The sequence below is a fragment of the Centruroides sculpturatus genome, unplaced genomic scaffold, assembly GCF_000671375.1.
Source record: "Centruroides sculpturatus isolate CEXI.00-Female unplaced genomic scaffold, Cexi_2.0 scaffold277, whole genome shotgun sequence".
NCBI lineage: Eukaryota > Metazoa > Arthropoda > Arachnida > Scorpiones > Buthidae > Centruroides > Centruroides sculpturatus.
The window spans coordinates 541,273-556,113 of NW_019392628.1; the positions used below are offsets into that span (position 1 = coordinate 541,273).

Consider the following 14,841-nt stretch of genomic DNA (forward strand, 5'->3'; position numbering starts at 1 on the left):
AACTATCAGAAATTTCACAACATGCCAAGGAAGAGAGGAAGGAGCAATTAAATAATTAAAATTATAAAGGATTAAAAAATATATATATAAAAATGGGGAATATCGCACTTCTGATAATCGCTGCAAGTGTATGGGCTAAATTTGGAGAATCCGTTCTTCTCGCACGGACAACTGTATGTGGCCGGCTCACACGTCAGAGAACCTTCTGATTTATTCGTGTATGCACCAGACGGAAAAACAAAAAATATTGTGTATCCACAAACACTCCAATAAATAAATAGAATTGAAACGACACTTTGAAATGTTTTCCCGATGAAAATGAATAATAATAATAAGTTTCAATAAAAATAATAAAATGTAAATTGAATTTTTTCATAACGAGTTTGCTTGAATTTCCTTTCTTCTGAGATCGCAGCAATGAACGACGGGTAAGCTAGTTTCAATATAAAAATATTGTGTTTTTTTCCACAGAAAAAAAAACAAAATTACTTTCTGAACACCCAATATATAAGTTGACTTGTTAAATTTTAACTTATGAAAGTGTCATTTTCTTTCATTTACTTGATAATTCAATTTTTGTTGTAAAATTGTTTAGTGCATGGTTTTCTGTTGAATATGAGATTGAGTGAATGTTTTAAATTTTTATATTAATTGAATTCAAAAGCTATAACAATTGCATTCTTGAAAATATCAAAAGAAATAAAAGTAGAGAACGAGGAAAAATGACCGGATTCTACTGCTTTATTTTATGACTTAAAATATTTTAATTTTTAAATATTTTTAATATAACTATTTTTTAATAGGATGAAATTGTTGCATCTGAACCAGCAAAATTTGAATCATATTTGAGATTATTTCATCCATTATTCCAATCTCTAGTAGATACTTACTTAATTAAAATTCAATATCCTACAGAAGATGCTTATCAACAATGGCATAATGGTAAGTTAATTTTAAATAGTTTTATGTATAAAAAAAAAAAGATAAATATAATGAATAAAACTATCCATATTTAAGAACTTACAAGTAAACTTGTTTAATTATTTTTTTTTTATTTTGGTATCTGAATAATATAATCAGCTAACCAAGTACAATCAATCAAGAATAATCAATTTCTCTATTATCTTTAATAATAATTTTATTTATTCTGTATTTATATTTTTAACTTTTCTTATTTATACTTATGACTGATATGTACTAGATTATACTTGTCTAGTATAAAAAACTTTTTCAAATTTATTTGTTTTTGAACAGTGTTGTTCATTATAAAAAACATTAATCCATTTCAAACTTTTTTATTATTATTTATTCAAAAATATTTAGAGAAATTACAAGTTTTTGTTTTAACTAATTGTTGTATGAAAGATAAAAATACTGGAAAAAAATTAGTATCATTAATTTTTAGCAAAAATTTTCCACACATCACTATCACGATTTAATTTTCATTATGTTTTCAATCATTAAAAAATATTTAGATAATGTTTATATAATTATATATGTATATAAATATATATACATATATAATTTCAGATCCTTCATCATTTCTGTAACTATTTTTTGACATTTCTCTGTTTTTAGATATGCATTCTCTTGCTATGCAACATAGAAAATGCAGGCTATAGAAAACCTTTGTTTGGTCATTTTCAAATCTTGTAGAATACAAAAAATTTATTACAGCATGTCATAAATGATAATTTAAGATTATATTTATGAATATGTTTATTTGGTGTAGGGTCTGCTTGTTATAATCAGATATTGTTATCAGTCATCTAATGTTAAAATAATAATGAACAAACAAACAATTTTGGGTCATTTAATATTATCAAAATTAGCAGATCCCAAAACAAAAGTTAAAATACACTTTTAGAACTTTGTTTATTATATATATAATTAGAATCTGGTTAGTTGTCATTATATTTAGGTAAATAGGAATTTCTAAGCTGTCTTTTTACTCAGTCTCAGCATATGGTTGATAACATGCAATTGTTATCAGCCATATGCTGAGACTGAGTAAAAAGACAGCTTAGAAATTCCTATTTACCTAAATATAATGACAACTAACCAGATTCTGATTATATGGCTGATAACATGCAATTGTTATCAGCCATATCATGCTTTAAATGTTAACCATTAATTGATTTAATTGTTATTAGCTCATAGTACCATAGTTGAAATTGTTTGCATTTTGGTACTTCAATTACAGTGGGTGATCGGTTAATGAACATAATCCGTTCCAAGACTTTGTTCTCTATCCGAATTGTTCGTTAACCAATTATCAATTTACCATAGGTTTGTATGGGAATTTGATTAATTCATTCTGGAGACCTCAAAAAATAAAAAATAAGTTGACCCCCTATAACACTGTTGATAATTCCATTATTTATGAATTCCATGTTGTACGAGTCACTTAGATTTTACAAATTTATATATTCTGGTCACTTTCCTCAGACATAGAGTATTTTTAATTTGCCATATTGGGAATACATGATATGTCGAAATTCACTTTTAAATATTGCAAGTTTACTTAACTGAGGCTTATTTCTAGACTCTTGAACACAGAAACAAATAGTATTTCTGCCATTCATATATTCTCTTCCTAATCTTTTGACAAGATAACTTTATAATAAACAATATTTGGAATTTCTTGCTGTGCAAAACAATTCAATTCTTTAGGTGGCTTTGTAATTGTACATGATTTGCATATAATGGATACATTACAATTATATTAACATTACAAATCACATACATCCTGAAATTTTGGTGTAGACCCTGAAAAAAATAGAATATATTTAAAATAAATTGATACAGAAATTTAAATTCTGCCGTATTGGTATGAAGAAACAATGTTTTGGTGAACTAGTGAAGAGAAAAACAACGAATGTTTTTCTCTAGTGTTTGTCTCTAGTTTTCACTAGTGTAAGCTGGGGAGGTTTGTTTAAGCAGTTGTTTGTATTCTATTTTATTCTTCTGAACATTTTAGCAAATCAATATTTAATAACAAAATCAAATTAATGTGAATATGTATATGCAAATTTTTTAAAAATGTATAAATTTTATGCAAAAATGTACAATTTATGAAAAACATGTTTTTCTTATTTATTTAGCTATTAACTGTATTTTCTCAAAAGGAATATCTAACCATATTGTAGGTAATGATGGGTTACATCATCAAATATCCAAAATATGCATTTTATGCATTTTTATCACTTCAGTGATTACAATAAACAGATTGTATTGTAAAATGGTAAAAATGGTAAATATTTATGATGAAGTAAAATATACACAAATGTATATTTCATTTCTTCACCTTTTTTAACTATTTTTTATAACTATTTATAAATAATACTTATACTCAAAATTTTTAATAAAGTTCTTGGAAAGTCTTTACGAAGAATTCATAAGCAGTTTTCCAAAATAAAAATGAATACATAATTAATATAAAAAAAAAAAAAAAAAAAACAGAAATATTAGAGAAAAGATTTCTAATGAACAGTGAAATTTAACATAGAAAATTGCTCTGTTCTGAAGAATGTTTTCCTTGTAGGCAGATTTTTGTTTTATTGAAGTTCTGTTGGGAGAGGTTTTACTGCATAAATAAACTAGAGAAGTGTCTTGTTTGTGTGCTTATTTGACATCAATGTGTTTGCATTATAATTGTATAATAGATATTATTATTTAAGACATCTTTCTATAATACATATTAATATTTTATATAATGGTGCATTTTAATACATACTAATTATTAAATAAATAATTTTTTTAGATGAAAAAGAGTCATTTAGGTGTTACCGTCAGGATGTTGGTGATTCTTTCGTAAGTGAGATTTGTAAAGTCTGTTTTATTTTATATATATATATATGTTAAGTAAATATATTTTATCTAGATGTACTGTTATAATATCTTGCGTGAATCAATGCTAGCTAATCTCATGGCTCATTTGAGTGTTGCTGTCAACAGGGCATCAGTTAATCCTTCTGATTGGCAAGTAAGATCTTTGTTTTATTACATATTTGAAAAAGTTGATTTGATGAATGCTTTGTGTGTGTGTGTAGCAATTGTATATATTTCATATAACATTAAATTTTGTTTCCAGTATTTAGAATCTTGTCTATATGCATTTCAAGCAATTGCAGAAAGTGTTGACTCAGAAGAAAAATACTATTTACCACAATTCTTTTCTAATTTACCAAAAATATTACTTCAAAATGTTCAAGTTATATCAACGACAATGGATGCAATAGGTAATTTTCTCAATGAAAAAGATTTATAACTAATACTTAAAAATTTTAAAAGATTTTTAGTTTAATGTTTTAGTTTTTAATTTATTGTTTGTATTTTTTAACTTTAAAGGATCTTATGCTGAATGGATTAATGTTCATCCAGAAGTTTTAGAGCATGTAGTACCAATACTAATGATGGGAATTCAAAATACTGATGTATCACCAGCTTCTACAATGGCTTTGAAAGACATTACACGTGATTGTCAACCTAGTCTAGCACCATTTGCAGAGCAAATTCTTTCTACTAGTCAAGTAATCATAATTTATTGTAAATCATAAAATTTCATTATAAATATATATTTATTATTTTGTTATTTGAAAATGAAATGTTATATTACATAAATTTTATGTAGGAAGCATTATCAAATTTGAAATCTCGGGAATGTATTAGACTTATGAGTACTATTGGTCAAGTTCTTTCCATCATGTCTTTGGATTATATTATGTCTTATTTGGAGACATTATTAACACCAATAATACATCAGTTACAGCAAACTTTAACAGAACAGGTAAATGCATATTTAAAAAATTTCATTAATAGAATATTTGTTTATAATTCAAGTTTTTTTCTAGCAGTCTTCCACTTCAAAAGCAACTGTTATTCTCAATTTAAATATTTTATCTATGTTATTTTCTACCCTTGATATTCGTCCAAAAGACGATACACAAACAAACAAAACTTTGGAAAACAAAAAAGATCTACCACAACCAGTTTTTCTTGTTTTAAAGCAAGTTATGCCTTTATTAATGACTTTAGCATCTAATTGGATGTCAGATGAACATATTACAGAGGTAATATTAAATTTTAATACTTAAAATGTGTTAATGAATTCATTAATATTTTATAAAAACTCTATTAGGCATTGTGTGATACATTAAAAAGAGCAACATCAACTTTATTAGAAGAATGTCAGCCATTGATAGATGATATTTTACAGTTACTGCTTCATATTTATCAGTTTTGCCCTCATAATTCAGTATTAGATGTGAGCAAACAGGTAGGTTGGATATCTGTTAACATTAAATACATATATTTTCTTTCAAAATTATTTGATTATTTCAAATTTTAAATAATAGATGATGATGTTATTTGGACAAGATAAAGAGAGAAAAGCTAAACTTATGTCATTTTTTGCTCAAATTTGTGCACAGTCAATCAGTCTATTTCGGACAAGTAAGTTTTTTTTAATCTTTAAAAAAATTTTTATAAAAATATTGAATATTATTACTTTATTTACCACTAAAATAAATACTTTAATATGTTGTTGGGATGCAATACAAGTAATTTCTCAGTTATTTGTCTTTTTTATTTATTAGATTTTCAGCACTTATTTTGTATATGAAATTTTTTATTGTAAATCTCTTTAAAAAAAAAAGCATATTTTTTACATATAATTTTATATTCACATATAAAAGTCGTTTTTGAAGAAGTAATTCTTTATATTATTATGAAGGTAATGAGATGAAAAATTACTTTCTTCACAAAAATTAGTTTATTGACAAAATTTTGTTCTAGGATGTTCAATAATTTGACATCCTATCTACCTTTAAGATTTATCAAAGATTCTTTTAAAAAAATGACTAACAAATTTACACATTAAGAAATATGCAGAAAAGACTAAAATGTCTTGATTTTTGCATGTCAAATCAACAGGAACAACAGTATTCCATTGCAAAGACAACCTTTTATTAGAGGCTATGCCTCTGCAAAATTATGTAAAAACAGTTTAAAAAATAGCCTTTAATAAAAGGTCATCTCTGCACTGGAAAATGTTGTTCCTGACAAAAATCAAGATATTTCAGTCTTTTCTACATATTTTTTAATTATTAAAGATTGTCTAAGAATTATCTTAAAATTGTTTATTGAATAATATATTTCTAAAACAGTTCATGCACTGGTATTTTCTACGAGATAAACCTATAATTTAAGTATAGATTATAAGATATATGAATAAATGTTGACACTATTAAAATTTTAATATCAGAAGAAATTAGGTATATACAATTACAAACAGAAGGGAAAAGTTAATTGCTAGTTTTAAACGAAAACAAACATATTCATTTATGAAATAGAAGCAATGTCAATTGTCACTTACGAGGTCTGTTCAAAAAATAGTGGACTGTTTGAATTGCATGGCTCCAGTTGGTTCCAGGGAAATCAGTTTGGTCTTGCTAGGTTTGTACAGATCGTCTGGTGATAAAGCCATTTCCCGATTACAGATATCTTTATTTGTTGATTAGCTACGCAGTTTTTAGTGAAGTGCGATTTTTTCATTTGTCAGATTTCAGAATGAATGACCTGATGGAGCAATGACTTGCTGTAAAATTTTGTGTTAAACTTGGAAAATCTGTGACTGAAACACTTGCTATGCTCAACCAGTGTGTGGATGAAACATCCCTCAGAACTAAAAAAAGCTTGCCAAGTTCAATCCAATGTCAAGATGATGCTGACAGTTTTCTTTGCTGAGTGTGTTGTTCACCATGAGTACCTCCACAAGGCTCCACAGTGAACCAGACTTACTACGTTGAAGTTCTGAAACGTCTGAGGGACGCCATTCATCGCAATAGGCCAGAAATGTGGAGGAGTGGCAATTGGTTTCTCCATCACGACAATGCTCCAGCCCATTCAGCCCTCAGAACTTGAGTTTTTGGCCAAACACTCAATCACTGTTCTTCCCCACCCCTTACTCACCTGACCTTGCTCCTTGTGACTTTTTCTTGTTCCCCAAATTCAAAAGACCTTTGAAAGGAAGAAGATTTGAGACAATTTCCGAGATTAAGGCAAATGTAATGAAGGCACTGAAAGACATTACAAAAGAAGCATACCAGGACTGTTTCAACAAGTGGAAACACCATTGGGATAAGTGTGTGTGTTAGGAAGGAATGTACTTTGAAGGAGACCCAGACATGTAACTTCTACATAAGGTACATTTTGTTTTATGATGTCAGTCTGCATATTTTTTGAACAGATCTCGTATTTTCACTTTCATTTTAAAGTTTCTTATAAAGCAAAGAGCATGGTGTCTGACTATTATTTGGGTAATTACTTAGGTATTATGATGTAGTTAATATTAGCAACCTCTACCTTAAATTTTAAAAATTAAGTACAGTTAAACCCCACTTAACACAGGGAATGTGTTCCTAGACAACAAAGCACTAAACAAAATAGCATTAAACAAGGTCATTTTAACATAGAGTAAATAGGGGATAGGTGAACATGCAACCAAAAATAAACAAATTTTACTTTAATTTTAAGTTATTTTTATATTAATTTGTATAATAATATATGTTAAATAACACAAAAACATATGCACACATAAATGCAAAGTTTATTTTTTGTGAGGAAGATCCTGGCTTTTCTGAAATTCTTGTACATCAACCAAACCTGAATATTATCGGGCTAGAAACAGCTATAATAGGCACCATCTCTTGATAAATTTAATAATTATAAATTAATTAAATAATTTATAATTATTAAATTTATCAAGAGATGGCACCTAACGCATAACTGTAATGCCAAATTGTCTATTAAATTATTAGTATTATAGCCATTTATTTTCGGCTTTTGTTGATGTATAGCTTTAAATGTATCAGGTGTAGTAAGGATGTGTGATTATGAAATTCTTGTTTTTTTGTGATAAAGTCCTGTAGTTTTATTTGTCACTTTTTTCTTTCCTTAAATTAATTAAGCAAATGTTGGTAGCAGAAGATTGCGTCCAAAATGCCTTGTTTTGCTTTTGCACTCCTTTCAAATTCTGGATCATTTGTTACAATTTGGTCAACAATTTTTGTTATTTTACCAAAATTTTACTAAGGAAGTCTGTAACAAGTTCTTTGGGTTCTTCATTTTCAGAAACTCTGTTTTCCAGTTCCACATGAATTTCTTGTTCTGCCAGTTCTTGAAGGTCGTCGTTGGTAAGGCTCTCACCAGAAACCTGCTGTAACTCCTTAATATTCTGTTCGTCTACATCTCCTAGTCCTGCTGTATCAATTAGATTGAGTTTGATCAACCTAACAATATAGTAATATGCTCTTCTCGTTGAGAATTTTTGGATACTTTCAGCCATAACTTCTTCCACACTTCATTCATGCATTTATCAGTTAATTATTGCCAAGCAAAGTTGATATTTCCTATGGCATCCATGATAATATTTTTTTTCCAAACAAACATAGATTTAAAAAAGTACACCTTTTTGCCAGCCTTTTCTGATTGGTTCATGTTCGTAAATAATTGTATTATATATGCATCAATAAAATGCCAAGATAATTTAAATCAGCATGAATTTTGAGCTTTTTTTAGGCTTTGAGCAGACTGTGTTATGTCAAATGAGCGTTAAGCGGTATCTTACTGTATAAATAAATAATTATTTATTTATACAGTTAAGCAATTTTTTAAAATGACCTTTTTTCAGTTTTTAGAAATGTAATTGCATTATCAAAGTTATCTTTTTTATTATCTAGATACTCAAGATCAGTTATAAAATATTCCATATTTTTTAATATATATAAGAACTACTGCTTTATGCTTGATTGCAGATATATCATTATTAACAAGAAATAAAATATTTTGCATAAATAATAATAATATATGTTGAAATACAAGCATATATTACTAAGCACTCAAAACTTTGCATATGTTGTTAATATCTTTTTCTACTATTCAGAGAAGTATAAATCAATATTTTAAAAATATGTATTTTCAGATCTAAGAGAAAACACAACAGTTGTAGAAATTTTATTTGAAATGCTAACTCAGGTAAGACTTGATTTGTTAATTGTTTATAAAAAAAAAACAATAATAACTCTTCAGAAATATAAAGGCATATAAATTCATATTGGATCATATTTGGATGATGGAAAATCTAATAATTACAGGCCTTGAAGTCATTTGCTTTTCTCACTTGTACTCATTTTTTGAAGTATCCTCACCTTTCAGGTCATTTGCTCACTTTTCTCACTTTTTTGGTCACTTTCAGGAACTTAATTAAGATGTGGGAGCAATCAAAAATAATTTTAAAGCTAAATGATCTGCTGAATTAGCAGACTATCGGACTGGAATTTTCTGGAAGAAAATACTCGGCCCTGAGCAAGACTCAAAACTGCAACTGCTGCTCAGTGTTGTTATGTTATAGGAAACAAAAATTTCTTTCCATATGTATAAAGTCTTTCATGCACTTAAAAAAATCCCTCTCATTACAAATTCAGAAGCCAATGTTGAGTAAAGTTATGTACTCGTGCAGTATTGTCATTATTAGCCAAAATCTAGTTCTTCAGAGTTGCATTTCTTTCTACTGAGATTAAAAATAAGTATTCTAAGCATTCTTACATTTTTGGCTGTTTTCTACAAAAATCCCTAAAATCCCTTTGTAGGGGAAAACACACTATGCAGACGAATTAATCTCTCAAGCTGACAACACTGCTGCTGCTTCTAAATTTAATTAAATATTATAATTATTAAAATTAACACAAGATAGTGGCGTAACCTCCTACCTCTAGAGAAATTATTTTGTTTCTGACCATTTAATTATCCTTGTTATAACCCAGTGGTTCCCAATTAGTTTTTCCTATGTACCATTTCAATAAAGAGCTAAAACTCGCGTACCCCTTATAGCAGAAATCTATATTAATCCATACTAATATTATAAATTTGAAGGGAATTCTGTCTGTCTGTTACCTTTTCACGTCTAAACTGCTAAACAGGTTTTAATAAAATTTGGCACAGATAGCTTACATGTTGGAGATGGACATAGGCTACATTTTACTGCGAGAAAATATCTTACTCCCACGAGAAAATTCGATATAATGCAGCCGAAGCTGTGGGTAGACAGCTAGTAATAAATAGAATAAGTCTTTTTACATTTATTACCTTTAAAATACAATTCTAATAATAATGAAAATAACATAAGGTTATTTAATTTTAATGTGACAAATGTGCACGATTTTCTTAGCACGACTTTGTAAAATATGGTTGCTTTTTTGGTCAGCTTCAGTCTCAAGTCATCTTCGAGTCGATGTCAATGACGATGTTTAGTTTTCACATTTGTCTCGGCTGAAAATCTGCTCTCGCAGAGGTATGTTGTGCAAAATGGTAGTAAATATTTTATTGCTGCTTCGCTGACAAGATGATAATGATAATTGTACAATTAACACAAATTGTGTTAATTGTACAATTTTTGTTTCTTGTGTAAGAATTTCATTTAGGTATTGTCACAAATGCATTTTTTTGATGAAATTTCGAAAATATTTTTAGTTATAAATAAACGAATTTGTTCATTTGACATCGTGTTGTAAATTGCCGAATTTTTGATGGTCCACCCATTATTCTTTTGGTTGCTTCATCTCATGCATTTAAATTTTAAATCGACCGATTTTAGATTGCCGCGCGTACCCCTTTATGCAATTTTGCGTACCCCCAGGGATACGCGTACCACTAATTGGGAACCACTGTTATAACCCAATAATTTGGCAGATCATTTGGTTTTAATTAACAATCAGGTTATGGAGTTGTCATTTACAAGAATATTTTTTACTTTATTTATTTTTAAATAATTTCATAAACTTGAGTTAAATAGAATAGTTATTTTAATGATTTCATAGCATACTGTTGACGTTTAATCACATCTATATATTCCTAAATGTATGTTTAAATTGACTACAAGTATAATTATTCCGTGTAGTAAATATTATTTTCATGAAATGTGTGATTACAGTAGACCCCCCTATAACACGGTAGATACGTTTTGTGTTTTATGAAATTCATGTTGTAAGAGTTTTTAAATACATGAACCAATCACAGCTCGGCACGTATGCAGTTTATGGACTATGGCTGTTTGAAAGGTTTTCTTCCATAAAATTAATCAATTCTAGACTAATATGACTCAGCATTTCCAAAACACACAATTTTTTGGGAATAATCCATATAAACTATGCTATAAACAAAAAATTATAGGATTATTTACCGAGTGTACACTGTTCGACGACGCCATTGCTTAAGCTTGTTTTCGTTGTGGAGCAGCGCATCGAACAGCGGGTGCGTGTTTCCTAATAAATTATTTTTCTGTGAAAAATTTGCTGAACTTTCGAGACATCATTAATATAAATATAATTTTTATGGCCGTTAAATAATAAAATGGTTTTTAGTAGGTCCGCTGCTCTTTTAAACTCAACGGTTTGTGCAATATCCGCTATTGGTCTAGATTCGACCAATCCTTTCATGACACGAGTCGGCGATGACATTTTACCGAATTATAGGAGTTTTTTGACAATGTTTGTACGGATACTGTCGCAATTTTTTCACCATCATATAGGAATTTGAACTATAGGAACCCGTGTTATGGGGGGGTCAACTGTATTTTGTAAAATGTGTGTTGCAATGGTGTCTATCAGGCTTTTAAGGGTTTCCAGGCTCTCAACCAGCATGCCAACATATTTAAACATCAAGAGTCTTGTCGGACAGTATTATCATAGCAACAATTATGCCTCACTCTGGACCTGTCAATGTTGATAGGTCATCATTTACTTTAGATGATGCATATGATGCAGAAAAATGTTCCAAATCATCCATCTTATCATCAACAGCTTCTGCAATTAGGTTGTATGATGTACAAGTGTCTGCATCAACTGCTGAACTGATTTGGGCTTTGAAAGTAATTGCATGTAACTTTTCAGCAACTTCGTGTGATGGAATTTTTCACGTGTTCCGCAAAATGTTTCCAGGATCAGTTCTTGAAATTTGTTCAATGAGCCAAAAGAAATTTCACTATACAGTCTCCCCCCCTATAACGGAAATTCCTATAACGTAGCGAAAAAATTGTAGCAACATTCGTATAAAGGATCTCCTAAAACGTCGTCGCCGACTCGTTTCGCGACAAGATTGATAGAATCTGGACCAATAGTGGATGAGCTGCTGAACTACTTTCCTCCGCCCTGCGCCAGGCTACAGAGCGGCTAAATTGAGTTTGCTATCGTCTGTACAGTATTATATATAAATTAGGTACTGTACATATAATTATATATAAATTAGGTACTGTATATATAATTATATATTAACTTATTGTATTGTAACTTTATTATAATTATATATATATATGCTTTCCACCGCCTGGCGCCATGCTATGGAGAGTTTAGGCTAGTAAGTTGAGTTTATTATTGTCTGTACAGTATGTAAATTAGGTACCGTAAGTCTAATACAGCACTAATTTTATACATTTCTTGTGAAAGAAACATTTCTTATTCAACGGCCATAAAAATTATTTATATTAATGATGTCTCCAAAGGTCAAGTTATTTTTCTGCAAAAAATTCGTTATCAGAAATCGCGGTCGCCGTTTCGTGTGCTGTTCTGCAACGAAAACAAGCTTTGAGCAACGGCGTAGTCGAACGGTGCACACTCGGTAAGTAATCCTATAATTTTTTGTTTATAGCATAGTTTATACAGATTATTCCCAAAAAATTATACATGTTTTGGAAATGTTGAGTGGAATTAGTCTAGAATCAGTTAATTTTATAGAAGTAAATCTTTCAAACAGCCTTAGTCCGTAAACTTCACACCTATCAGGCTGCGATTGGCTCATGTATTTAATCATTCCTACAACGTAAAATTCGATTAATGTGGAACGTATCTAAGCGTTATAGGGGGTCTACTGTACTGTGACAGATACCTAGGCTCCCTATTTCAAAAAACAATTGCAAAAAGACATTGATGATGCTTATTATACCATATGTTATGATGAGACCACAAATGCTGCTGGATCAAAAGAACTGCAAACATATCTACAATATTGGTCTGACAAACAGAACAAAGTTTGTAAGTTATCATCTTGAAACATTTTTTAAAGGTCATACTACAGGAGATGAGATATTCAAAAAGCTCTTTATTGCACTTGAAAATTCAAATTTGTCAATATATAAGCTATTAATGCTGGGAAGTGATGGACCTAACATAAATAAGATGATCAGCTCATGAATAAAATGACTGCAGTTCATCAGAAGAAACTTGTGAATATTGGATTTTGCAATGTGTACATTTTATACAATGTATTTCAAAAACATCTTTCAAAGTTTGATGAAGATGGTTTTGATCTAATAGTGTTGATACACAAGTTTTTTCAGTTATTGGCCAGCAAGATAGGAAAATTTTTCTGAAATTTAGGCTAAGTTTAATTTGACAAAGTTGCATTTCATTATGCATTGACCAGCACAGTGATTTGACCATTGAGAATGCAGCCAGGTGCCTTCTTTGGCAATGCAAAGCCCTTATATATTACTTTTTCATTCCACAGAAAAAACCAGGCCTTGTGACTCCTTCCTATCAAGGAGCTGCCACACTTTTAAAAAAAGACTGGTATAAAAACAGAATTGTATTTTATCTGCTCTAGTGTGCAAGTATTTACAAGTTTCATAGGAACATTTCAGAAAGAACAGCCATTAATCCATTTAATTTATAATGAAATAAGAATTCTTTTATGCATCTTACTGGGGAGAGTGTGCAAAGTTGTGCAAAGCATCAAATTTGAAACTATAAAGGATTTTGTTAAAACAGATTAAAAATGTTCACAAGTAGAACAATATGTGCCAACTGTTTGGCGTGACCTTTGTGAAGTGACTGCCCTGAAAGGAAGGCCAGCTTATGCATGTATTGGCAGGGAACCAGAACTCTGATTGTTGAATTGTGAACATTTTTAATCTGTTTTAACAAAATCACTTTCTTTTAAGTCTATGCTAAAAACTTCATTTTATTAGTAAAGTTTTATGTTTTAAATACAAAGTTGTACCAGAAAGATACAATATATTATATAAATAGCAGATTGTCATTGGCAACGGCAAAAGAGTGGAAACATCATTCGCACTTGTTCACAGAAAGTCAGTTGTTCACCTCATGTAACTGCCAAACGGAAAGTTTGTTGTTTGCAGCCAGTCCATTGCTCGAGTCACGTAACGGCCAAACAGAAAGTCCGTTATTCGAGGCGTACGTTATACGAGGCACCACTGTAATTAAAATTACCAATATTACCAACAGATATTTTAGTTAATGAATGGAAGCTTCTACAACTTGAAGAAGATTATAAGAGTCAGAGAAGAGAGGGAGTGGCCATTGATAATTACAGGAGTCATTATACAGTCGACCCCCGTATAAGATCATTGATTATTCCGTTTTATATGAATTCCATGTTGTACGAGTCACTTAGATTTTACAAATACGTGTACCGGGCTGTAAACGGCTCACGTATTTGTAAAATTTAAGTGACTTGTACAACATGGAATTCATATAAAACGGAATAATCAATGATCTTATACGGGGGTCGACTGTATTTCAAAATACAGGTAGCCCTCGGTTTACGCCGCAGTTCCGTTCCTACAAAAGCTGGCGCAAATTGAATTGGCATAAAACGAACCCATATTTACTGTGAGGTATAGGGTTAGGTTATAAAACATAAGTGAAAAATAAGCTAATAATTTTGTTTATTAATACAATATAATACAAAATACATATAAATTTTTAATTTTTAAAATGTATTTTATCATAAAATAAAGTAAAATGTTTTATTTAAAAATTTTAGTTT

General features: G+C 29.6%; 1 protein-coding gene across 1 annotated transcript in view; it reads left to right on the forward strand.

Annotated features, from left to right (window-relative positions):
• LOC111617798 (importin-13-like) overlaps positions 1–14,841 on the forward strand; it is a 58,660-nt gene that overhangs the window by 28,677 nt on the left and 15,142 nt on the right. Inside the window, exons 8-17 of the mRNA XM_023359101.1 lie at positions 804–942; positions 3,764–3,813; positions 3,884–3,985; positions 4,094–4,241; positions 4,351–4,532; positions 4,634–4,789; positions 4,854–5,072; positions 5,141–5,278; positions 5,358–5,454; positions 8,984–9,036. Coding sequence (XP_023214869.1) covers positions 804–942; positions 3,764–3,813; positions 3,884–3,985; positions 4,094–4,241; positions 4,351–4,532; positions 4,634–4,789; positions 4,854–5,072; positions 5,141–5,278; positions 5,358–5,454; positions 8,984–9,036 — 1,284 coding nt within the window. The remainder of the gene's footprint in view (positions 1–803; positions 943–3,763; positions 3,814–3,883; positions 3,986–4,093; positions 4,242–4,350; positions 4,533–4,633; positions 4,790–4,853; positions 5,073–5,140; positions 5,279–5,357; positions 5,455–8,983; positions 9,037–14,841) is intronic.